The sequence below is a fragment of the Aethalodelphis obliquidens genome, unplaced genomic scaffold (assembly GCF_003676395.1).
Source record: "Aethalodelphis obliquidens isolate GAN/ISIS:26980383/991018 unplaced genomic scaffold, ASM367639v1 scaffold14, whole genome shotgun sequence".
Classification (NCBI taxonomy): Eukaryota; Metazoa; Chordata; class Mammalia; order Artiodactyla; family Delphinidae; genus Aethalodelphis; species Aethalodelphis obliquidens.
The window spans coordinates 37,191,425-37,218,092 of record NW_020837958.1 but is presented as its reverse complement, the minus strand read 5'-3'; the positions used below and the strand labels follow the sequence as shown (position 1 = coordinate 37,218,092).

Genomic DNA, 26,668 nt, shown 5'->3' with positions numbered 1-26,668 from the left:
CCCCCCCCCCCCCCCCGCTTCTGCTAGGTTCCCCTGCTCTGCAGGCTCTGTGTCCCTGAGCTGGTGCCTGTGTGTGTCCGGGGGGGTGGGAGGTGGATACAGGAGCAGCACGGTCTGGTCTGAGCCACTGTGTCTCTGAAACTGTTTAGGGAAAGGCTGCCGGACGCAGGCCAGGGGACTTGGGGAAATTTGAACACAGCTTGACGTTCCTGAGGGGGAGGGGGCAGAAGCAAGGAAGAGGAGAGAATTTGGTCTCTGGCCAGAAAAAGGGCTTTTTCAACCAAGGAATCTAACTGCTGACATGGGTACCCAGCATGGATGGGGACATTGATGTTTACAAGCATTTCGCGTGGCTGAAGAGGGTAAGTGACTGGCTGCTTTGTCTGGGTCTCCGTGGAGATGAGTGAGGGGAGAGACACTGTGTGTGTGTGTGTGTGTGTGTGTGTGTGTGTGTGTGTGTGTGTGTGCGCGCGCGCGCGTGTGCATGCGTGTGTGGAGGGGGAGGTGTTTGTCCGGCGAAGCCCTGTCGTGGCCAAGTTCTCCATGAGAATCTAATTATAGACACTAGGGGAGAAAACAGTCAGCTGTCTTTGTTTCTCCTCTGACATTCTAGTGAATGAGCCTCTGTGCAGAAAGGCAAGAATGAAGTGAGGAGAGTTCGTTATTTTAACTTGAGCACGTGAACGGTTGGAGGCTCCAGACACCGTGACCAGAAGAAGGTGCCCAGCACTTCTGGTGTGAGGATGCGGAGAGGCCGCTGCCTTTCAAACGCACTGGGTTCAGAAGTTGCTGGGCTTCTTCTCTGCTCGGAAGTCATCTGGTGTGGAGATTAGTCAGTGTGCTGTCAGCCAAAAGAGCTGCTGCGTTGCGGGGGGGAGGCTCTCGGAAGTCCTCTTCTGCGTGTTTCTCAGAGGCCAAGGGCTGGCATTGCAAGTCGTTCCTGCCGACTCTGTAGGGGTTGAGCGTGAGAGTGTGGAGTGAGTGCTGGGGGCTGGAGTAGCGTCCGCACTCACAGAACCCAGGCTCACTCTTCTGTCACCATCTTTGAGCTGCAAGGATGGGTATCCATCTATTTTCACACTGAGGCTGAATGTTTTCAGAGGGAGGAAGGGCAAAAGCAGCTGACAGATAAGAGACCTGACCTTGTAACTGTAGAACAGGAGGGACAGGAAGTGTCCGGCTCAGAAGGTCCCCGACCCCAGCGCCCCAACCCTGGGCCTGCTTTGGCGTGTGCCCTCTGCACTTCTCACTCTGCAAATATTTATCAAGTTCTGGGTACTGGGTGTCCAGTGGTGAGCACAAAGTAGAACCAGTCTCTGCTCTTGTGGATCTCCCAGCTACCACTTGGGAGATCCCAGTTAAATAGTCCCAGGAAATAAGCCTGAAATTTACAAGTTGATAAATACAGCCAAGAAGGGGAACTGTTGGTAGCCATCATCAAGGGCTGTTACTGATTGAGGAGGAGTAGTCAGGGGCCCTCTTTGAGGAAGTAACACTTCATTGAAAACTGAAGAAGTAGGAGTGAGTCAGGTGGAAAATGGGGTGAAGAACACGTCTGAGCGCGGTGATGGTTAGGAGCTAGGGGTGGGTTCCGGATCACACAGGACACGGAAGTCTACAGTAAGGGTTGTGGGTGATGTCGTTTGTATAATGGGAGACTTGTAGTAGGGAAGTGGCATGAGATACGTTGGGGGATCTAATTTGTATTTTATGAAAATTACTCTAGCTGTGATATGGTGTATGGTAAGCTGTGTCACGAAAAGTGAGGCAAATGAACCAAATTAGAGAGCTCGAGGGCTTGTTGGGATCAACTAGTACAAACCCCTCATTTAAAAAAGCTCAAGAGGGGGGCTTCCCTGGTGGCGCAGTGGTTGAGAGTCCGCCTGCCGATGCAGGGGACACGGGTTCGTGCCCCGGTCCAGGAAGATCCCGCGTGCCGCGGAGCGGCTGGGCCCATGAGCCATGGCCGCTGAGCCTGCGCGTCCGGAGCCTGTGCTCCGCAACGGGAGAGGCCACAACAGTGAGAGGCCCGTGTACCGCAAACAAAGAAAAAAAGCCCAAGAAAGGCTAGGAACCTCGTGGCTATTAGTGTTATGGCTGTAAGTGGTGCAGCCTGATCTTGAACCCTGCTCTGTCTCCCAGTCCAGTTCTCTTTCCTCATTTCTATGGCCAAGTAGGTAGAAAATTATGGGTTTGGAACGCAGCAGAAATCCTGTTTGTGCTCAGCCCCATCCCAGCTTTGGGATGGGGGCATTGCAGTCACCAGAGAGCATGCTGAGGTGACCAGACATTTTGGTAAAGGTTCACATCCATTGTCTTAAGAATTGAAAAAGCCTCATTGAAAAGGTTTTGGAGGAAATAGGTGAGAAGTGCACTTCCCATCACTTACTCTTTATTTTCTTGTATCCAACTGAAGCTTTTTAACCAGGAGGTCTTAACAGCCGCGATGTGCCTGGGATTGTAGGTGCCATGTCCCAGCCGCTGGAACAGATGTTGTACCTTTGTACCTTGTGCAGAAGTTCTGTCTGTGGAGGAATTAATTCTGCATGCGAGGCAATGTAAGGAGGTTCTTTCAGTCCTGAGACCCAGGCTGTGAGCTCTGACTCTTTTGGATGGTGGGAAGTCTGCTGGGCGAAGCTCTAAGTGAGGAGACTTCAAAGCCCCTGGGAAAGACTCATAGCAAAACATTTTTCTTCTATTAAGGAGTATTAAAAAAACACACACACACACACACAAAGTATTGGATATGTCATAGGCAGTATAATCAGTATCTTTCCTATTCTCTACCTGAAACACAACTGCCAGACTCTTTAAAATCCCCTTTAAAAAAAAAAAAAATTCCGGGCTTCCCTGCTGGTACAGTGGTTGAGAGTCCGCCTGCCAATGCAGGGGACACGGGTTCGTGCCCCGGTCGGGGAAGATACCACGTGCTGCAGAGCGACTGGGCCATTGAGCCATGGCCGCTAAGCCTGCGCATCTGGAGCCTGTGCTCCGCAACGGGAGAGGCTACAACAGTGAGAGGCCCGTGTACCACAAGTAAATAAATAAAAATCCCTTTTCATCCTTTGACCCTGGTCGTAAGCCCCAGGATTTGCCCTTAGTCTGGACGAGAAAGCCGAGGCTTTTCTGCCTGCTTGGCTTTTAAGACTTTTTTTTTTTTTTTTTTTTTTTTTTGTGGTACGCGGGCCTCTCACTGTCGTGGCTTCTCCCGTTGCGGAGCACAGGCTCCAGATGCGCAGGCTCAGCAGCCATGGCTCACGGGCCCAGCCGCCCCGCGGCACGTGGGATCTTCCCGGACTGGGGCACGAACCCGCATCCCCTGCATCGGCAGGCGGACTCTCAACCACTGTGCCACCAGGGAAGCCCTAAGACATTTTTTTAACCTGGCCTCAACTTACCTTTTTAGTTTCATCATTTATATCTATTTATATTTATTTTAATTTCATCTCTTTATATCTGACGAGCTCCCACATGTAGTCCCTGCCTTTTCTGAGCTTCTACCTCCATGTCCTCCTCCTAATTCCCACCCACTTCATCTGACTCCATCGGGGCTCTCCTTTTCCATCAGTCCTTTGCTGACCTCCTCCCTGTATTGCATGCAGTGGACTCCAGCCTGGGTGCCCAGCACTTTCCATCTGCTTGGCTCACCCACCCCCTTCCCACGTGCTTCCTCAAGCTGGGGTGGCTTGGAGAGCAGGTTTCTCTTAGCCCAGGTTTTTGAAGGTGGAAACATGCTGTTTCTTTCGTGTTCCCACACACGGGGTGGTTCCAGCAGAAGAGGTGCCTGGATGAGGTGTGACCTGGTAGGAGGCTGGGAGCCCTTGTCCTTGGACCAGTCCAAGAGGTCAATGCCTCGGAGCAAGACAGTCTTTGAATTTTGGGACAGTAAGGGGAGATGCCTATGGCTAAGAAGGCCCAAAGCTAGAGGGGAAGCATTTGGTGAGAAAAGAGACATTGTCTTGTGGCCTTTGGAGGACGGGATACTGCGTACTGCTTTAGCTAAGAACATGCAGTTGGAAGTAAAGCCTGGGTTGGGCTCTTGGCTTTGCCACACTTACTAGCTCTGTGATCGTAGGCATATTACCTCAAATCCTGGATTTCTTCATCTATAAAATAAGGAAGGTAATAGTGCCAGCCACATACAGGTTTTATGAGGATCAAGTAAGATAATGTATGTTAAATGCTTAGCAGAGAACCATGCACGTAGGAACATTCAATAAAAGTTAACTGCTCTTGGCCATTACCAGGAAGGAGGATATTGAAAGAGGAACAGATGGGACCAGTTTGCTTCTCTCCTAGGAGTGCATCTTAGGCCATCATTCCTTCAGCTTAGGCCCCTTTCCACATTCCAGGTCAAGGTCTCAAAGCAAAGACCGGCAGGAGACAGCTGGGACCTGGCCCACCATGAGTAGCCAGAGGCCCCAGGGGCTGCTGAGAGAAGGCTGACCAGGGCTGGTCCTCCAGTGCCTTCCCCGACAGACAGATCCCTGGGACAAGGTAATCTCCTACCACAAGCATCCAGAGGGTCTCCGCCCCTCAGCTCTTTGGTTCCTGACTGACTCACAAACAGCTCACACCTGCCCTGCTTTGAGATCAGTGGCTCCAACCCACATAGTCCTGAAAGAGCCTCTCAAAATAGCAACAAAGCAGGGTCTGTGGAGTCCGCCCGCTGCCCTCTGAGCAGGAGTTTATTTTCCCAGGAACAGAAGTCCCAGCACTGTCAGCATCTTCACACTGCTGCTGGCTTCTAGGACTCTGCGTCGGAGCCAAACTCCAAACCGAAGTCACAACCCCGTCCACCCCACCCCCAGCCCCTAAGAAAAAAACAAAAACGGAATCATCATGGCTCCCCCATGCAATTGGCTTGGGTTCTGTAGTACACAGTATGGGATGAACTCAAACTGCTAATGTGAGACTTTATTCTGTGTCATCTGGTGCTCAAACGGTTGATCCAGTAGCCTGGCCACTTGGGCCAGGAGAGCTGCAAAGACATCCTGGCCCCAGATATTGACTTGCCTTGTACTCAAGTCAGAGTGCAGTTAAAGTTGAAGTAGGCAGCGGCTTCTGTGAAAGCTGCTCCCACTGGCTGAGAACGCGGATCCTGTATCCAACTCCTTGGGTTCGTATCTCAGCTCTGTGTGACCTTGGACAATTGATTTACTCTCCCTGGGGCTCAATTTTCTTGATTGTAAAATATGGATAAATAATTCAGTGTATGTAAAGTGCTTAGAAAACGCTTCATAGATGTTATGGTGACGATGACCTCGGTCACAACTGACAGCCTCTGGTTACTCTAGAGCCATGCGCCCAAACTTGATTCTGGGCACAGAGGTTTTTCAAGACCAGGAGGAGGATGATAGTGGGTATGGTTACTCAAGGGTTCTAGCTGTCCGCATTTTCCTAAGGGTACATCCCATCTTTAGCCAATGCACCCAAAATGTCCACCCATCATATTCCCCAGCATAATTTAGGAGCTAGAATTTTGCCATCTGTGACTCCTGTCTGCCAGCTATTCAGAGAGGCCCTCACGCCTCTTTCCCAGCAGGGTTTAGCAAAGGGGCATCATACCAGGGTCATTTGCTGAATAGCTTGGGCGGGTGCTCCGGAGCAGCACAGCCATTGGTAGTTCCATGAACTGGCATCGGCACTTGGGGGCGGGGGTGTCCCTTGACTCATCCCTGCATTCTTCCCTCCCCCATCCCTGTATCAGCTCTTTCACACTTTTCCATTTGTCTCCAACCTTGTACTCCCCTCTCAACTGATGTCACCACCTACTTCATTGAAAAAAATTAGCCACACATAGATGAACTTCTCATCTTCCCTCCCCACCACCACAAAAGGTAACAGTGTTCACAGCCATCATTTTTCTTTTTTTAAAAGGAATATGAAAAGCATATTTTTTATATATAAATTTATTTTTGGCTGCTTTAAGTCTTCATTGCTGCATGTGGGCTTTCTCTAGTTGCTGCGAGCGGGGGCTACTCTTTGCTGCGGTGCGTGGGTTTCTCATTGCGGTGGCTTCTTTTGTTGCGTAGCACAGGCTCTAGGCGCGTGGGCTCAGTAGTTGTGGCTCATGGGCTCTAGAGCACAGGCTCAGTAGTTGTGGCGCACAGGCTTAGTTGCTCCGTGGCATGTGGGATCTTCCCAGACCAGGGCTCGAACCCATGTCCCCTGCATTGGCAGGAGGATTCTTATCCACTGCGCCCCCAGGGAAGTCCCCACAGCCATCATTTTTCAACTTCCTTTGGTTTCATGGGTCAGGAGTCCCTTCTCTCCACCAAGGCTATCCCAGTATCCTGTCCTCCTGATCCAGTGCTATTCCACGTCCTGGTGTTCTCCGATTGTTTCTTCTCTTTACTCTGCCCTGCCTCCTTGTCCCATGTCCTTGGCAGAAAACGCTTCTCCTTGATTCTTAGAGAAAAACAAAACTGTCTCTGACTATGTACTTTGTCTCTCCATGCTGCCTTATAGAACTTACCCTCCTTTCACCATCAGGAATCTTGAAATCAAGAGCAGGCTAAAAACAACATCTCTACTCCTTCCTGGTCACTCCCAAACCCACTTCACATTGGCTTTGTCCCTAAGAAAGCTTTCGAAGTCCTTCTATAATGTTCTTATTGCCTCTACTTCCCAAGCAACGTTTCCCATCCATTTTCCCTGGAATTCATTCCCATTTGGGCATCTTGTAGGTTTAATGAAATTCTTGTGACCAAAGGACCAGCTCCTCTCTTTGGCCCTTACCTAATCCCACATTTTCCACCTGTGGATCTTTCTCTTATGCTATTTGATTGATGAAATGCCTGGACCTTCTATCTCAGGAGCCAAGATGCATCAGGCCGTTTACTTCTAATGCCTCCAGGTGAGCTGAAACAGTCACAGTTGCTCCCCCATCCCCAACTCTGGCACCTGATGCTGCCCCTCTGTCTCCGACAGGTATTTTTAAGAATCATGAGTCAGTGTGTCTCTTGGAGTTGGCAAGATGAGGAAAGAGCACCACTCAAAGAGGCTCCTGTTTTTCCTCTGCTCCTGGCTTTAATATGCTCCCTTCACAAGATACTAGCACACTTGTAAATACCACTTCTCCTACAGTCAAGTGCTGTAGGTTCCTTACGCATCCAGCCACCTGATCAAGAGAATTCAGCAAGGACTAAGCTTATGCAAGGCTATGATCTTGGAACAAGATCTTGGTGAATCCAGTGCATTTCTCTCACCTCCAAATCCTGCTTCCCAGGATTATCAGTTAGGAGCCTTCATGTGCATCACACCAGCCCCTTGGTTGGAAAGCTTATAGATAGACTGTCAAGATATTCTTTGTTTTCTGTGTTAGTTCTGGGAAACCAGAATATCTGAAGGGTGGCGATCGTGGCTTCATGGATAGCCTATCTGTATCAGGAGGACTCTTTCCAAAGATGCTGTTCTCTATTCTTCTGGGGGAATTCCTTCATAGCTTTCAAGACTCAGTCTTTCAAGTGGGGACTCCACTGTAAAGCCTCTCCTCTCCCTTGAAGGCATAATCGATTCGTCCCTCCCCTATGCCACTGCTGCTGGCTTACACACAACTAACACTATTACTCAGCCATAAAAAGAAACGAAACTGAGCTATTTGTAATGAGGTGGATGGACCTAGAGTCTGTCATACAGAGTGAAGTAAGTCAGAAAGAGAAGGACAAATACTGTATGCTAACAAATATATATGGAATTTAAGAAAAAAAACATGTTATGAAGAACCTAGGGGTTAGACAGGAGTGGAGACAGACCTACTGGAGAATGGACTTGAGGATATGGGGAGGGGGAGGGTAAGCTGTGACAAAGCGAGAGAGAGGCATGGACATATATACACTACCAAACGTAAGGTAGATAGCTAGTGGGAAGCAGCCGCATAGCACAGGGAGATCAGCTCGGTGCTTTGTGACCGCCTGGAGGGGTGGGATAGGGAGGGGGGGAGGGAGGGAGACGCAAGAGGGAAGAGACATGGGAACATATGTACATGTATAACTGATTCACTTTGTTATAAAGCAGAAACTAACACACCATTGTAAAGCAATTATACTCCAATAAAGATGTAAAAAAAACAAAACTAAACTAACTCTATTACAGTACTTATCATGTCTCAGTGTAAGACTACAGAGCTCTTTCAAGGCAGGGACTGCCTAGCACAGGGAGTGGCACCTAGTAGGTGTTCAGGAATAGATAACTGAATGAAGCATGATTATGTGAACATTGGTTGACCAAGCTATTTAATTTGCTACTCATGAAATTTGCTCGTCCCTGATGGTGATCATTTGATAGTGACAACCCCACCAGTGACACATAGCCTCCCCTTATATATAATTGCAAGTAAGAGAGGTGGAGGGCATAAGGAGGTCAAGGTCAGGATAGGATCTCTCTCTTGTTGGGCTCCTGGTAGCTAAGGACCTGACTGTACTCTACTCAGGCTGCATTTTGAAGAAACTTCTTTAACTCTGTGCCAGAGGTAGTGGATGGGCTTGGCTATTCCTTGTTGGGAAAAAGTGGTTTTATAATAACTGCCAGATAGGCCTTAAATTCCTTAACCAAAACATCTAGGAGAAGTTTTCCTTTTTACAAGCACCTGCTTGCATTCATTCTGCTTGATTCCTTTGGTGATGGGTAACCTGAGCCATGTAATAGAAATTGTAGCTTCTATGATCCACTTCTTTATTTTTTTGGTCCTTATTTTTTCAGGTCTACATTTTCCAAGTTTCTCAAAAGCTTGTTGTGTGAGTGGTGGTCCTGAGCTTGAAGTATAGCCTTAGTGACTTTGACATCTCCCCTGTGCTTGGCAGCTATGGCTCTCTTGAGGTGGGTTTTCTGGATTTGATATGATCCCCTTGACGGGGAGCTGACTTCCTTAGGCTTTTCCCACACTCCATGTTCGCATACCGAATGACACCGCCACGCGACCTCTCCTCCACACCACGTGTTTGTTCTGGAACCAGCTCTTTCCCCGTGTTCAGTGTAGTGCCATGCTGTCAGCAGGTCCCGTGGGACATTGCCCTCACCCAGCATCCCCGAGAGTGTACCAGAGCACACTTGGGGGGCACGCCCTTCCAGCAGAGGCCAGCCAGGCTGTGAAGGAGTCAGAGTCCTGGAGATTCTGCACGGCCCCCATCCATGCCACCAAGCACCCCCTCCAGAACTCTGCAGAGACCTAATGTGGCCGTCCCTTTGCCAAGCTACAGTGGAAGGACCAGGCCAAGAGCGAGCAAGCATCGTGGAAGCTGACCAGCCACTAGAGTCAGAGGGTGATGGCTCTGAGGGGGCTGCTGGGGGCGGGGGCACAGCTCAGCTGGAAAGCTCATGTTTAACCTAAATTGGACCTGACTTTCAGATTGGAACAGAAAGAAAAATGCAAGTGTTTATGATTAGTCATTATTAGCTATTGAAATTTTCACTGTGCTCATTATAAACTGTGTTCCTGTAGATGCAACTCCAAACATGGGCATCTTTTCAGAGACGATGGAAAGTGAACAGGTTTGAAGCTGTGCACCGCAGGCATGATTCCAGGGCTCTTAGCTAACAATGGGTTCTGTGTTGTCCCTTAGGCACTTTTTTTCTTTCCAGCCCGAAAGTATTTTGGTTATTGTTCCTTTGGGTTGTTTGTTCAGATCTTTGGATACTTCATAGGTGTCCTAATGAGAAATGTTGCCGCCTTTTGTTTTGCACAAAAGGAATGAGTTCATTAAAGCTGTCAGTGCAAGGGAAGAGCTGTGTCTTAACTGCATTTTGGTCTTTTAGTTTAAACAAACCCATTTCAATGAGTTCCGTGTTTCCACGATCATTCAAAAACTTTATATTACGTGGAGGAAATATTAGAGCATCCTGCTCTAAAGAGCTTTCTGCACTTTTATTCCCACACGTCTTTGTTTTTAATGACCTAACTGATCATCTGTGTCACTCTGTGAGGTATGATCTCCTCTATTTAAAGGATGGGAAGCTTGAGATGAGGTGACCTACTTGAGCTTGTGCATGGTCAATGCAGCCTCACCTCTTAATCGCTCCCAGCCGTCATTCTGCGCAGGAGGTCCTACCTTGTAGAGGAGAAGGCTGCCGGAATTCTGTATGTGAATATGGAAGCCCCCAACGAAGTCCCCAGGGATCCCCTGCCTTGAAATCCAGCTGAGCAAAAGGTGGGAACAGGGAAGCTGCAGCTCTCAGACCTGGCATTTGTACAGCTATACAGGATGTGTTAATTCTTTCAACGTAGCTTCTTAAACAGTTGTCAGGTGTTTCTATGTTCTTATAGCCCTTCATTTATTCATTTCCCATCCACCCTTATATCTTTTAGCCCTACTTTAGCTTCCTGTTTATTTCTTGTTGTGTTTTAACCTATTTTTGTTTATTTCATCTCTCCCCGCCCCACACACACACCCAGTTGATGCCATGGGCCTGTTGCATCTTGTGTCATTCCCTGAATTAACCTTCTTGTTCTGCTTGGGAAATAAGAATGGAGGCCAACAGGTGGTGGATAGAAAGTCATCCATTTCACACACAAAGGAGAATGGGTTCCTTTTTTATCCGCATGCATCCCACACAGACACACCCTGTGCCACAAAGTAGATCCCTATTAGCCCTTGATGATAATCTTGGTTTTAACTATAGTTGGCTCAGAACTGACAATTCTGTCTTTAAATTTACCAGTTCAAGCAAATCAAGCAATGGTAGGTAGAATCCCTTTGTAATTCAATACTATATCCAAATAGCAGGAATGCTGTCTTGTAAATCTGTTTCCAGAGGAGTAGATTTCAGTCAATTGACTGATCACCATTTGAGACAAATGCATTAGCCAGGACTTTTGGTTGCAAGTAACAGAAACTCGGTTTGAACCAGTGTAGGCCAAGAGGGGACCAACAGGAAGGGCAGGGATGTATCATTGCCTTTGGACAGCACGAACCAGGGGTGAGAATGCCACCAGTCTCTCTCTCTTGGCTTTCATTTGTGTTTCCATGTGTGTTGGCTTCATAGCTTACTCCTGCTGCAAACCAACTTCCTCCACCTGGAAGAAGACATGTCCACTGACAACCTTTGAACCTTGTAGCACAACTACTACCATTTTCTGTTTCCAAGTTTAAAAATACAGAGGAAAGATTCCAACCATCTAAGCTTTGCATCAGGAGGTTGGAAGGGGTGAGAATATCTCTAAGGAGCTGGCAGCCCTCACTCGTGCCACATAGTTATAGCAAAGGTAATGACCCCAGCCTGTTCCTTTCTCTTAGCAAGAGAGCGAGAGGGAAATTGACTAGTCTGGGGTTTTTGCAGCTAATGATAAGGGTTTTGCCTGTGTGTCGGGGAGGGGGGGAACCTTAAATATCCTCTGATAATCACGTCCCTGATAAAAATGCAATGTCCCCCAAGATATGGAAAATCTATTTTATTTCTTGAGCCTGCTAGCATTCAGCTTGTGGTGCATGAGGAACTTAACCGAGAGTAAACTCCTTATTCACTGACCCGTGCAAGAGGTGGAGGCAGGACCCAGATTAGTCTAGTGTCTTTGTGTAGCCCCAAATGCCCTTTATATAGAGACTCTGTCCATACTGGAATCTTGGTGGTCAGTCCTGTGCTTCCTGGACCCACACGGTCCTTTCTCCATCCTCCCACTTCTCTCCTAATCACTGAGTCTGATTAACTGTCATGGTCAACTCCATGACCCCCAACCGAGGATCAGCCTGCACAGCTGCTACATCATCCTGAAGCCTCTCTCTTCCATTTAGAGATGGCTTAGAAGATAGCGCCACTGTAGGCTGTTGATAGCTGGAGCTGTATATTAGGCCTGCCCAGTCTCAGCATCAACAGTATTTTGGGTCTTCTAGAAAGAGGGCCACAGTCTGTAAGAGTCAAGGTGCTGTGTTGTCTCTGTTCCAGGGGACTCTCAGCAACATCACCCCCAAGGCCTGGGGAAGACCTTTTTTTTTTTTAATTGCAGTATAGTTGATTTATAATGTTGTGTTAGTTTCTGTTGTATAGCGAAGTGATTCAGTTATATAGATATAGACACATATTCTTTTTCAGATTCTTTTCCATTATAGGTTATTACAAGATGTTGAACATAGTTCCCTGTGCTATACAGTAGGACCTTGTTGTTTATTTTATATACAGTACTGTGTATATGTTAATACCCAACTTCTTTTTTTTAAAATTATTTTTGGCTGCTTTGGGTCTTCGTTGCTGCACGCGGGCTTTCTCTAGTTGCGGCGAGCGGGGGCTACTCTTTGTTGCCGTGTGCAAGCTTCTCATTGCGGTGGCTTCTCTTGTTGCGGAGCACAGGCTCTAGGCGCGTGGGCTTCATTAGTTGTGGCATGTGGGCTCAGTAGTTGTGGCTCACGGGCTCTAGAGCAAGGCTCAGTAGTTGTGGCTCACGGGCTTTGTTGCTCCACAACATGTGGGATCTTCCCGGACCAGGGCTCGAACCTGTGTCCCCTGCATTGGCAGGCGGATTCTTAACCACCGCACCACCAGGGAAGTCCCCCAACTTCTAATTTATCCCTCCCCCATACCCCCTTTCCCCTTCGGTAACCATAAGTTTGTTTTCTATGTCTGTGAGTCTGTTTCTGTTTTGTGAATAAGTTCGTTTGTGTCATATTTTAGATCCACATGTAAGTGACATCATATGATATTTGTCTTTCTCTGTCTGACTTACTTCACTTAGTATAATAATCTCTAGGTCTATCCGTGTTGCTGCAAATGGCATTATTTCATTCTTTTTTTTAATGGCTGAGTAATATACCATTGTATATATACACCACATCTTCTTTATCTATGGACATTTAGGTTGTTTCCATGTCTTGGCTATTGTAAATAGTGCTTCTATGAACATAGGTGTGCATGTATATTTTTGAATCAGAGTTTTCTCTGGATATATGCCCAGGAGTGGGATTGCTGGATCATGTGGTAACTCTATTTTTAGTTTTTTGTGTTTTTTTTAAAGAAAGGTATTTTAAATTTATTTTTATTTATTTTTGGCTGCGTTGGGTCTTTGTTGCTGCATGCAGGCTTTCTCTAGTTGCTGCGAGCAGGGCCTACTCTTCATTGCAGTGCACGGGCTTCTCGTTGCGGTGGCTTCTCTTTGTTGCAGAGCGTGGGCTCTAGGCACACGGGCTTCAGTAGTTGCAGCATGTGGGCTTCAGTAGTTGTGGCTCGCAGGCTCAGTAGTTGTGGCACACGGACTTAGTTGCTCCACGGCATGTGGGATCTTCCCAGACCAGGGCTTGAACCCGTGTCCCCTGCATTGGCAGGCGGATTCTTATCCACTGCGCCACCAGGGAAGTCCCTATTTTTAATTTGTTAAGGAACCTCCATACTGTTTTCCATAGTGGCTGCAGCAATTTATATTCCCACCAACAGTATAGGTGGGTTCCCTTTTCTCCACAGCCTCTCTAGCATTTATTATTTGTGGACTTTTGCAGATGGTCATTCTGACCAGTGTGAGGTGGTACCTCATTGTAGTTTTGATTTGCATTTCTCTAATAGTTATCTTGAGCATCTGGGGAAGACCTTGATGTGACGTTTCTGAGCTGTGTTTTATATTTGCCTCCAAGAGATCTGGGTTTTAGAAGATGGATTCCTTCATTCAAGACTTTGTCCAGCCTCTTGAGGGTAAAATTTGGTAGAAGCAAAGGGGGTTTAACTTCAGTAGTCTGGCTAAAGTTTCTGAGTTATTGACAATATACACACAAAAAGAACTCCCTGTGCTGATTTAGTTCTGTGATATAAGAGAGAGGGAGTATGTTTCACTGTGGCGTTCTTCAATAAGCGCTGCAAGAGGACGTGGAAATGTCGATCTGTAGTTGCCATTTCACCTCCATAGGGTACGCAGATCCCTGGCCTTCACAATATCTCTTGGTCTCACGCAATATTATATCAGGTAACTAACGTGAATTATAGTTTCAGGCATAGCTTTGACGATGGAAAGTTTGGATGAGAAGATTCATTTTTCCCTCTGTCACATTTGTAGAAATAACCATCAAAACAGAAGAGAAAAATTTGATCAAATGTATGTATATCACACCTTAGTACATCAGAAGTCCACTGTACAGGTCTAGCCTAGGGGCTTAACATCATTAGTTGAGTAAAAATGACCTCTTTTTAATTTATATTTATCAGTGGGTTGAGCATCCTTAACAGGGTAGAACAGTATAGAACTCTCCTTTAGATCACTTGCCATCCCAGAGCGGGGAGGAATCGAAACTTAGCACGTAGCATCCTTCAGAATTCTGTGTGACTTTCTCCTCCTCGGTGGAATGCTGGCATGGTTCTCTCCATCTGACTTTATGCATGGAGAGCTGGGCAACTGCTCTATCACCAAGTTACCTGATAGAGAATACGGACAAGACTTTTCAGAGACTCCCAAACCTGGAATCACTCAGGGACCCAGTTGATGATCTCAGTATTGATCCCAGACTTCTACTACAATTCCACTGTTAGAATTAAGGAAGCAGGTGTAGCCTGTGAGAAAGCAAGCTCTTCTGAAAGTCAGGCAAAACAGAGCTATGTCCCGACTCTGTCTTTTTAAACATGTTTATCAATCATTTTCATAACCTTCTGGCCTTTTATGCCCTGATGATACAGCCATTTTATAATCCAATAATGATGCCCAAAAGTGACTGAACCTGTTGCCCAGTTACTGGAATAAGGAGTATGCATTTATTCACTCAAAACTCAAATCCTCACCTTTGGCTGATAAATGTTGGCATTCAACAAGATGTTCTTCTTGGCCCTGTTCTCAGTTGCTTTCCAGGTTCTTCAAGCAGAGGTGTGTTTTATCCTGGTCTGTGACCAGCTAAGGCTTGAGTGCAGTTTTCTTGAGAGCTGTCCATCTTCTGTAGAATGTGAAAACACAGGACTCTGAACTTCGCCAAAAGCAAGGGATAACGATGTGGCAGACTTCTTTCTGGGATATTGCTTCCATCTCACTGTTGTTTAATACCTTTCAAAAGCTTGCTAGAGAACAGCAGTGATTTTGGCCAACTGTATGAGAGGAAGATGCCCTGCTCGTCTACAATGGTGATTTGGGTCAAGGGAGGCACTTTTCTGCCACATGCAGCACTGCCACATGGGCCAGTGTGACTGCTGGGAAAGGATGTGCCCCTCAAGTCTGTTAGGGGAGGAAAAAAGCACCAAGAACTGTTCTAGCTACTCAAACGGTGCTTCTAGATTTTAAAATATATTTTAATTACTCAAGTAAATAAACTTTTTTTTTTTTTTTTTTTTTTTTTTTGCCGTACGCGGGCCTCTCACTGCTGTGGCCTCTCCCATTGCGGAGCACAGGCTCCAGACACGCAGGCTCAGCGACCATGGCTCACGGGGCCAGCCGCTCCGCGGCATGTGGGATCTTCCAGGACCGGGGCACAAACCCACATCCCCTGCATCGGCAGGTGGACTCTCAACCACTGTGCCACCAGGGAAGCACAAACATATTTTTATAAGAAGCTCAAATGTTATAGTTAAAGCCCCTCTTGAACAAACCTCCCACTCCCAACTTTTCGTAGCCCAGAAACTTCCCCAGAAGAGAGCACTGTTGAGGGTTGTTCTGTAGCCTTCCAGACACTGGATCTGTTTACCTTCATAGATACATCAGTACTTGCGGAGCTGGATGGTACTGTTCTCTAGTGTCACACCATGTGATTCTCTGCATCTTGCTGCTTTCACTATGCAATATGTCTTGTATTTCTATGATGGTTCATAAAAATCCGCCTCATGTTAAAATACTACAAATTGTCCATAATATGGGTGAGCCACAGTTTATCCACTCCTCTATTAATGGATGTTTAGGTTCAGACAGCATTTTTACACCTTATTTTAAGTGAACTTTCATACAATCACAATGTATAAAACAAAATTTATACTGATCTGTTCCTCAAGCTGTAACAGAGAGCCTACTGGTTTCGTACATGGTAACTTGGGCAAATAATCCATTTGTGCCTTGTTCGTATACTTTGTGTCTCAGTTCCTTTAAGTGTAAAATTAGAATAAAAATAGTACCTATCTAGCAGAGCTGTGGGAAGGATTAAATGAATTAATATACGTAAAGTGCTCTCGACAGTGCTTGGCACATGGTGAGCGCTGCCTAAGTGCCCACTTTGTGTCTAGAGCACGGTACTTGGACCACATTGTATTGGTCTCCATAGAATTGCTTTGGTTTTTGGCCCACGTTATCCACTAACCTTTGACCTATTTTGAGAACATCACAGGAAAGCAGTGAGTTCTGCTGGGCTCTGTTTACTGTGAGGGTATCATCCCGAATGTTGTTTATCCCACTACGCAAAGTCTCTCTGTGGAAACAAGGGATGGTTCTCCCTTCCTTAGGAAGAGCTGTGCTTCTCCTAGGCAGTTAGCTTGACTTTGTCATACTGATCTGTGCATCTTTTAACTCAGTTGTGCTTCCCTTTTTCCATTGGCTGCTAGAGTAGATTCAGTTTTTATTTTAATCTACTTCTACCATGTGTTATAGACTCTATGGCACGTAAGTTAACTGAACTTACGATATCAACTTCCTTCCTTCCTCTTTTTTTTTTGGTCAACTAGCTGCCTCTCTGGGTGATTGCGTGGGTAGGTCTTTTATCGTACGAACACACTGCCCTCCATTTGACTGAGGCCCAGGTGGTGCGGTAGCTGGCCGGAGTCTTGTGGAAGGAGCCTTCCCTTCGCCTCCTGCTGGAGAAGTACCAGCTGCCAGTGGTGGGTGGCCCTGTGCATGTGCTGACTTTGGCACTGGCGCTGGATCCACACAGCTTCACTTGGGTGCCTGGGTCCTTTCTGTTCTCAGTCTCTCTCCTCTGAAAGTCACCATCATGTGAGTTCTTGGACAGAGAAGCAATTGACCTGCTGCTTAAGAGCTATTTCCTTTCTTTTCTTGTTAGGCTCTGAGAAATGTAGGTTCTAATTATATCTTTGGATACTAGTCAGTGTTTGACCGTGTGATGACTGGAATATTAATTAATGGAACAATAATAAACCACCATCAACACAAAGAAGCCATTAGTGATTGCTAAGGCCCTTTGTTTATGGTATGAAAGAGCTTCCCTAACACTGAACAAGATGCAGACTGGAGAGGGACTAGACGAAAAGGCAGGGGAATGGCAGGGGTGCCCTGTCCGTCTGGCCTGTGCCTGGCACAGCTGCCCTGGGAAGTGGCCCCTGGGCTCACCCTCCCGCTGCACCATCAACAGACAGCCAGTGCTTCCCTCACAGGTGACGCTCCACGGCTGGAATGCAGATTTCTTGCTCCCTGTTTCTTTTTGGAACCAGGCCTGGCTCTGCCACCTGCCCTCACCTAGGCAGTGCACTGGGGAAGGGATGGGACGAGGGAAGGCAGGAGGTATCTTTTCCTAATGAGGCAGGTGGGGTGTGGTTGGAAAGCCCATTCTGAAGGTTGGAATGTGGCGAAATGGGCTCGGGAGAAGGGGACCACCTCTGGGCCCTTCTCTGTGCCTGGTCTACTCTCTGACATTCTCCTTTTACAATCGTGACTTTCCTTTGGGATATAGGATACCCGCCTTATGATCATTGGAGCATTGACTCCTTTGGACCAGCCCAGGTGTCAAGGAGTGTCATTTCCCCGTTTAGCAATAAGATCTGCTTTTTCAGACCACTGAGCCCCTGGATGGCCTACTGTGCGCCTCTGGTTTGGGCCCTTAAATTCCTCGTGGAAGAAGGGTGTAGTCGTAGCACTGGGCCAGTTCAGTTCCATTAGCAGCTACCTCCCTCCTCCCTGCCTACAGCCAGGGCAGACACACCCAGGAAGTGACTGCAGCTCCTGTCTCTAGCTCAGGGCATTTTATAAGCTTTGCCTCTCAACTGCCATCTCAAATCTCCCTTTCCTCTGTTTTCCATGGTTTCCGACTACTTGGTATTTCCTGTGTTTTCCCTCTGCTTGGCCCTTGAGATCCCTCTGGCTGTCATTTGGGTTCTTCTCAAGACGTTTCATCTTAGCTTATTCCTCTCAGCTCTAACACTGCAGCAACTCCACGTGCCACCCTGGTTGCCAGAGCCCTTATTGAGGGGTACGATCGGCCACTTCTGAAAGGGATGTGCGAGTAGATGAAGGGCCTTCCGTTTGGCATCCCTCATCCTCCAGGCTCCCTGCCATGTTCAGGATGGGCCTCCACGCCGTGAGGTGTGCCTCGGCTCTGGAGAACTTTGGCGTGAGAGTCAGGAGACAAGATCTGTGCAGGAGTTGTTCCCATATAGTTCCTCAGTGCATGGTACCAGCTCCCTGGTCTCAAAGAGTAGACCCTTATTGCTACTGGTGCTTCTGGCCGGCTGTGCCTCCAGCTAAACCAGACCCAACACGCCCAGTCACGCCAAGCACCGCCGGGTCTGGAGTTCCACCAAGGCCTTTCTAGCCAAAGGTGAGGTCACCCAGGGGGTGGTTTTTGCCACCTTTTATGGCATGCCTATCAGTGGCATCTGATCTGGTCCTCCTTGTAGTAGTTTTGAAATCCTGTGGTTTCCTGTTTAGGTGGGTGGTTTTGCATAGATAATGAGCGAAACTGACCTCACCAATTGCATACTTCATTTGGAAGTTGGTAAGATGTTTTTCCAGCCTTTTAAGTGTGTGTTTTTTTCCTCTTCCCTTTAGTCCCAGGTAAATCACCACAGTGCTGCTAGTAATGAAACGTACCAGGAACGCTTAGCACGTCTAGAAGGAGATAAGGAGTCCCTCATATTACAGGTGGGTCCTTTTTGGTGGGAACCAGCTTTTTCTGTTACCTCCAGCTCTGTAGCTGCCTTAAGTAGGAGGGAAGTCCAAAGGGTTTTCTCTGTTGGATGTTTCCTGCTCCCAAAGTGTATGTTTTTCAAAAGACTTTTCCTGAAACAAAGGAGAAAGTAACTGGGGGCACAGTTTAACTCTGGCCTTGGCTTTTGGGGGCTGTGAATGGATTCATTTATTTATCACGGACTACAAGAGTATCTGCATCTATACACTGGAAGCTCTGTGGCCAGGCTGATTAATGGGGCCCTGTCTTCCAGAAGTCTTGCAAAGGAGATGTGTCCTCATGTCACTAATACAGAAAAGCCTCTTAAAAAGCCCCAGGGTGGATGCTAACAGGATCAGGCCCAGTTCATCCGGAGCTGGATCGAGACTGATCACTTTGAGGCCAACCCCCCTGGAGCTGTTAACATGGGTTAATAAGCCTTTGATGACTCTCTTACTTTGAAGAAAGGAACTCCAAAACTTGACAAAGACGTAGTTTCAGGTCTGAAAACTTGCATTGCATTCTGAAAAGTTGATCTTTCTCGTGGGATCCTTTTGGCTGAGGTAGGAGCCCTTTGCTGTGTTAGTTCTCAAACACATGAACCAAGCCTCAAGGTCTGGTATGCCTCAGACACTGTGATTGACAATTTAGAGAATAATAAGACTAATGTCCTAATCCCAGCTCCTTAAAAAGCTTGAAGGGTGGTGATTAAGACTGGTAAGTGGGATGGAAGCGAGGGGGCAGGGAGGGTTCTGGGATCCTCCCTAGACTATGGGCCTTAGCTTAGAGCACTAGAGTTAAGAGGCTGCAGTATGTTTGGCTTTTTTCCTTCTGTTTTACCTTATTTCTTTTATTCATTTCACTTCATTTTATGAATGTAGGTATAATATCTGATTATTTTAGAAACTTTGGAAAGTCAAAAAGAATTTAACATGTTAGCCCTTTCTTCCAGTCCTTTTCTTTTTTTCTGTCCTGCCCCTATTTTAAAAAATTAAGCTCAGACCAAATATACAATTACACAATTTTGTATCCTAGGTTTTTTTTTTTTTCTTCACTTCATTGATTTGTTCATTAAAAACTATTTGCATGCCCACAACTCAGTGGATACTGGTTTTAGGTGCTGGGGTTGTAGCAGTGAAGAAAATAGACTAAGTCCCTGTTCTCAAGCTTCCATTCGTGTGTGTGTGTGTGTGCACGCGCGCACGTACATGTATGATAAACCAATTCACAAAATGTTTCCAGTGATGATAAATGCTATGGAAAAAAATAAAGCAGGATAGGACTGTGTGGTCAGGGAAGACCTCCCCGATAGGAGGAGACTTAAGGAGCTGGGGAGGGAGCCCCATAGAGACTGGGAGAAGCACGTGCCAGGCAGAGGAGGTGGCTGGTCCAGCGAGCACCTTGAGGTAGGCATGTGCTTGGCGTGTGGAAAGAACAGGAAGGGGCTGTGTGGTTGGAGCTGGTGACCCTGAGAAGCCTGGGAACTGCCTACTGAGAGGTAGCAGGGGCCAGGTTATATAGCACGTTACAGTGCAGACACTTTGCGGGATGTGTAATTGGAACCTCCATCCCAATGACACAACTGATGGAAGAGCGTCCAGTTTAGAATTTTGCCACAAACAGTATCAAGCTACAGACGAATGAACCCAGAACCTTCATGGCTGAAATGAGACATTTCTATTTAGAGGGTTACAATTTAATAAAGAATTCCTGTGTGATAATCTCTCTGATATTGTAAAAATTCTGAATTCTTGAATAATCCTTAATGATTCTAGCACAACTGGAGAGCTGCTTATCAGTAAAGTCAGAAGTGGATCCTAATGGTTTCTGTCCCTCCAGGAGCTTGTGGACAGACTCTCAGAGCTGCTCTTACGTGCTCACTGCTGTCTCTAGAGGCTTCACGGAGCAGGTTAGACAGATCCTCAGAGTCGGGGGGCCACTTACTTGATTAATTCACAAGACAGCTCAGCCAGACCGAATTCATTGGAGCCCTTGGCCCAGAATGTTCTCCTGGGTTTACTTGTGGAAGAACAAGGGAAATCACACAGGGCAAAATACTGTTTTCAGGATTAAACAATAAATAAAACCAAAATCTTGTATTTCTTCATTAGAATGTGACTTCTTAATGCAAGGATTTTCATCTTTTTCTTTTTCCCCCACTTCTGTATCCCCTCGGTTTTTAAAATTATGCCTAGCATGTGGTAGGGGCTCAGAAAATATTTTTTCTTGAATAAAGGTCACATTTAGAACCTTTATACATTTTCTCCCAATTTTCTACACCTCTACATTCATAACCTAGACTGAGTATTCACGTTCATAAGGACCCCATAACCCGGTGTATCTCGAGTCTTAAGAGCAGCTGGGCTATGAGCTATATAGAATGCCGGAGACCACGTTATTCGTCTGGGGTCTGGGTACCTATTCCGCTGGGTATCGCCAGCCCATGGCCCCAAGGCGTGGTGCAGACTCTCTAAGTGTTAATCATCCCAGTAAGATTAACCATGACACATCCCCAACAGAAACTCTGGAACCCAGGCAGCAAAGGCCACCCCTGGCATCCTACTCTTTTGAGATTAGAGTTAGTAGTTGAAAAGGCCAGGACGGCTGATCGCGTTAGGCAGCGAGGATAAGACGCCCATTTTTGGATTATAATTGAAATGGTAGCACACCATGCATCAGCTCCAGGAGTATGTTTCAATAATTCATTAATCACTTAGGAACATAAAAATGGAAAGCTTAAAGCAGCCATATTCATTAAGATTAGTGCCTCTGTAAAAGGGAGCTTTATAATTCATAACTTTATTTAAGCATGCATAAGTGAATTCACATTAACTCATGCTCCAGCTATCATTCCTTTACAGACTGAGAAATAATTTATGATCATCTATATGTAAATGGTGATGAGTCAACCATTGGTTAGAAACCAAAAGGCTATAAAGGATCTCAGTTTACCAGTCCTTGATTTCTTTATTTCGGGGGGGAGGTCACTCATGCTTTCTTCCTCTTCCTGCTCTGAGGCACCTTTTAATAATAATTATTTAATAGTAATACGGAAAAGGATTAATAATAATAAGGCAAAGGCTGTTTGCTGATAGAGGCTTTGAAAATCTTCTCAGTCTGTATTTAGGGTATAATTTAAATGATTTATCGTAAATGGATTTTTATTTGCTAACAATTCCAAGAGATAGTCTCGATGTTCTTCAGAAAGACGACTGTTTTCCTGCCACTGTATATGCAGCGTGGCTTGTGTATATTTATGACTTAGTCATGTTTTGGCCTGTGAAGCACAAAAACCTTCCTGCAGCCAAGTTTTGTCAGTGCTAATACATGCCCTTTACGTCCCACATTCCTTAATTGCTTCAGAACCCTCGCCTGATAGGTGAGCTGTCCTTACACCCTGATGAGAGGGGTAAGGTCATTGGCTACTCTGCACAGAAGTTTGGATCGCGCTTCCACATGAGGTGGCAGGAGCCCTGGCGAGCCAGCCGAGTTATTCCTTGAGGTCGGGCTGCCCAAGGGAGCTCTGTGAGAGGCACAAGGAGCCAGAGGCCAGCCCAGAGGCTGCTCTCGTGGCTGCTGGGTGTTTTTCTCCTGAGTCTGTCAAGAGCAGGAAATGTGACCAACCTGGTCCAGGTGGTGGCTGGGACTTCCCGGCCAGGTGAGAAAACAACCGGGGTTCCCTTCATCCAGGACACTTCCCCCACTTACCACCCACCAAAAACAGCAGCCACTCTTCTCCCATCAAGAATCAGTGGCGTGGCTTCACGGCTCCCCTCCAGCGGGGAGCCGGTCCCAGCCTCCACCCTTGCTTTATTTCCTGGGACAGGTGAGCGTCCTCACAGACCAAGTGGAAGCCCAAGGAGAGAAGATTCGGGACCTGGAAGTGTGTCTGGAAGGACACCAGGTGAAACTCAATGCTGCTGAAGAGATGCTTCAACAGGTAAGGGTGGGTGGGACCCAGGGCCTTGGGTCCTGCAGCCGCTCACGTGGGCAAGCCCCTTTCTGGGTCCACGTTACAGAGCTCACTGCTTCCATTCCCGTCCTGCCTGGAGGGGAGGGTTGGCTGCTTAGCCTGTGGTGTTTACACAGCAGGTGAAACCGGAGGGGGGGAGGGCAGGGAAGGGCTGGCCTGGGAGGAATAACTTGTTGGGCTGGTTTGACAGATTCCCAGGGCACTTTCTCCTGGCCTGGTTCAGTGCAGAGCTCTCTGCTGGCCATGTCCCCCTCATCTTATCACACCAACCACACCGGACACACTTAACTGGCTAACTCCTCATAACCAAGTAACCCACGGTTCGGGCATGGCACTGTTGTCGCCTTTGCCCTGTAAGTGGCATCTGGGGTTTTCGAAAGTCGATTAACTTATTTTGTGCCTCTTTCCTTCCCTCACTCTTTCTCCTTATCACTCTGTGTGGCTTTCTTTGATAAAATCGATCACATATTACATAATATTTTAATATAATTTAATACATATTAAAATGAAAAAAATTAGCTGCTCTTCTACCATTCAGAAACATCTCTTAAATGTCTCCTTGTTTCTCTTTGGGCCTTTTTGTTATATGTACATATAATATACAAAACACTATTTGCACCAGAGATATGATTTAGTCCTCAGCTTTTCTATGCTTAACGTCATAGAGTGAGTTTTTTTCCCACTTTTAAATTTTGCTGTATCGTTGTCTTTACTATCACTTAGACCTTTTTTACTATTTTTTTTAGCAAAAGTATTATAATTGAACTGACTCTTCTTGAACAGTCTGACCCCATTGTAAATAACGAGCTGCAATTTTTAGGAAGCGGTGTTGAATTTTTATCAAAAGTCTTTTCAGAATCTGTTGAGATGCTAATTAGAAATTTTATTTTATGAACTCTAGTATATCTAATTTCCTTAACTTGCATCATATTTGCACTTCAGTTATTTTGAAAAATAAACCATGACTGAAGTTTGTGTGTGTATGCTTTGTAGGTCCTGGTATAGTACTTGGCACATAAAAGGTGCTCACTAATTATTTAAGGAATGAAAGTCCATTTCTTAAAATGAGTGGGTTCAATTAGAAGACTGCTTATAATCTCCCTCCCCCATCCCCCAAGCGCTAACCTTTTTTTTTTAATCGCTTTGGTCAGCATAAAATTCAAATTGTTTCTCCACAGCATAGTAATGAACAGAGGCTTTGAATATGACCTTTTGTCTTGGGGTAAATATCTTAGTTTCTAGGTGTTTCTTAGCTTTGAGTGCATTTGAAGAACTTCTTTTAAAATCAATATTTTAATGCAAATGTCTTTGTAGAAACTAGTTCTGACAGCTTGGAAGCTGCTATTAGTTTATCCTTTCATTGCTGATTAATAAGTTACCACATTCTTGGCCCCATTTGATTTTCTGTTTAAATGGTATGCCATTTCTCTTGCTTATCGTATTCCCTGGAAATCCGAGTAGCAACAGGAGTGAATCTTTCTTTTTATTTACTCTTAAAAGTTGAATCTTTCTTTTGAAGACCCAGGAAAGAAAATAGCCTGATGGAAAAATCTCAAATGGCACAAGAGCATTTTCACAAGAGTGCATGGGACAACCCACTAGATTATATTTTCAAGACAGCAAAAGATGCGGTTCTGGGGTGGGGACCAGGGAGGAAGATGAGGGAGGGGCTGTCTGTAAAAAAAAAAAAAAAAAAAAAACGTAGACAGAGACCAAGAAAATTTGCATGTGGAAGGGAACATGTCAGAAAAACGGCAGAAGGCTGATATTTCAGGAAGGCAGTGCCTGCTGAGTAACCACAAGATCGGAGGTCAGAAAATGGCCCCATCGTGGTGCCTGAGCTCTCTGAGGTTGTCTTATCCTTCTAAGCATTATCCCATAGACTGGATTTTAGACTTTTAAAAAAGTCTTAAGCTCAACTGCCCCTTATATCCCATTGATTCTAAATCTTCTTTCTTGTGTGCTGTGGCCGAGGTAGCAGTCGTGTGGTTTGCATGTACCGTAGAGGTGAACGTGTTGGCTTGCTATCTTCTGGAGTGCAGTAGCTCTTATTTGCTACCTCTGGGGTTGAAAGATCTTCCTGAACTTAACCAAGTTATTGTTATGCCCATAACTTTGACTGTATTCTCTCAGCCTTTCAAGGGTAAAATGAAAGGAGTGTGCAGTCCTTTCCTGGAGAATTCTGAGTTCATGTCATAGGCATTTGAGGCTCCGCTCCCACTCATGTGTTCTCTGGGCTTGGTGGTGCCTGAACTGGAGATCATTGGGTTGCCAGCTCTAAAGGCCACATTGAATGTTCTGCACATGGTAATGCTTTCCGGAAATCTGCTTGATACTGTTTGAAAAGACGCTTAATTCTTGCATCACAATGCTGATGTGATGCCATCTATATATAGCGTGGAGTACATACGTAAGTGTCCTCTGAACTGGGGATAGGCAGAGACTTGCCTGGTTAGACTGTGATATCCTGGGCCCCAGGGCTCATGGTAGGAGCAAGCATGACTCACGTCCTTAAGGCAGAGAATGGAGGCAAACAATCACCTCTTTCTGTTTTGTTTTTTTTTTTAATTAATTTACTTTATTTTTGACTCCATCGGGTCTTTATTTTTGGCTCCGTTGGGTCTTTATTTTTGTCTCCGTTGGGTCTTTATTTTTGTCTCCGTCGGGTCTTTATTTTTGGCTCCGTCGGGTCTTTGTTGCTATGCACGGGCTTTCTCTAGTTGCGGTGAGTGGGGACTACTCTTGTTGCAGTGAGCGGGCTTCTCATTGCGGAGGGTTCTCTTGCTGTAGAGCATGGGCTCTAGTAGTTGTGGCTCATGGGCTCTAGAGCGCAGACTCAGTAGTTGTGCACGGGCTTAGCTGCTCCGCGGCATGTGGGATCTTCATGGACCAGGGCTCAAACCCGTGTCCCCTGCCCTGGCAGGAGGACTCCCAACCACTGCGCCACCAGGGAAGTCCACAATTGCCTCTTTCTGCCAGCCCTGAGCCAAGCCTGGCCTCCTGTTAAAGGCCTGAGGAGCTCTGAAGGAGATGCTTTCACTGTCACAGCGTGGGGCCTCCTGACTGCCTATTGACACTGCTTCCCGTGAGCAGGCAGCTCCTGCTAGCCCTTACACACTGAAAACATCCTTTCTAAAGGAGCCAGCAATTCTAGCTGACCACCCATGGAGGCCCATTACTGCTTTTCACAAGAAGCTGGAAATCCAGATGTAAAAATTTAAAGATCAGTCTTTCTATTTTAAAAACATTGGCAACTAATTTAAATGAAAAAGAAGTATTGTGTGAACCACACAATGTTTATTGTACCTTTAGGCCAAGCCTGGCCCACAGATCCAGTCTGCAACCTCTATTCCAGACTTCGCCCCCTTGGCTGGCTAGAAGACCTCTGGGGGAACTTAAGGAAACCCAGACCCAGCCAGTATCGTCCAAACCCTGTGCGTCCATGGGTTCCAAACCCCACTGCGCTGTCTCTCCCGACAGCTGTTCTGAGCAATGTTCCCCACCCGACTCACGAGCCATGGACCCCTCAGCCTGGCTTGGCCTGGTCCCCTGCTAAGTGCGGATCTCTTAGCTCTCATCTGTTTTCTTCTACACATTAACCCATCTGGCCTCTAGAAAGGGAGAGCATGAAGATCCATGGGGTTAGACAGGCAAACCAGGACCAAACAGAATCAGCACAGAGGCAGGGCCACATGAGCCACGCATAGATTATAGACACATTTGAGGGCAAAATATTTCTTGTCTGCAGCCTGTTGCAGGACACAGGGTGGGAACGGGGTAGCTGCAAGCGTCTCTTGGAGCTGCCTGTGGAAACACCTACTCTGATATGGTCTCTGACTCACTGAGCTATCTAGATTCCCCAGGGAGCCTTCCCCATTAGGAAGAGACATCTACCAGGAAGTGTACAAGTGGGTCTTCAAAGGCCCACAGCCTGAGTCCATTTTCACCTCCTTTTTTTTTTTTTTTTTTTTTTTTTTTTTTT

The 26,668-nt window shown here is 46.5% G+C and overlaps 1 protein-coding gene across 15 annotated transcripts in view; it reads left to right on the top strand.

Moving 5' to 3' along the window:
- PPFIBP2 (PPFIB scaffold protein 2) overlaps positions 1-26,668 on the top strand; it is a 146,151-nt gene that overhangs the window by 63,355 nt on the left and 56,128 nt on the right. For 12 of the 15 annotated variants that reach the window (XM_027115495.1, XM_027115490.1, XM_027115486.1 and 9 more), the window contains 2 exons: positions 18,596-18,688; positions 22,540-22,653. In XM_027115495.1, coding sequence (XP_026971296.1) covers positions 18,596-18,688; positions 22,540-22,653 — 207 coding nt within the window. Of the gene's footprint in view, positions 1-111; positions 363-18,595; positions 18,689-22,204; positions 22,372-22,539; positions 22,654-26,668 lie in introns of those variants that run through there. The other 3 variants (XM_027115493.1, XM_027115494.1, XM_027115482.1) reach the window with 3 other exon arrangements.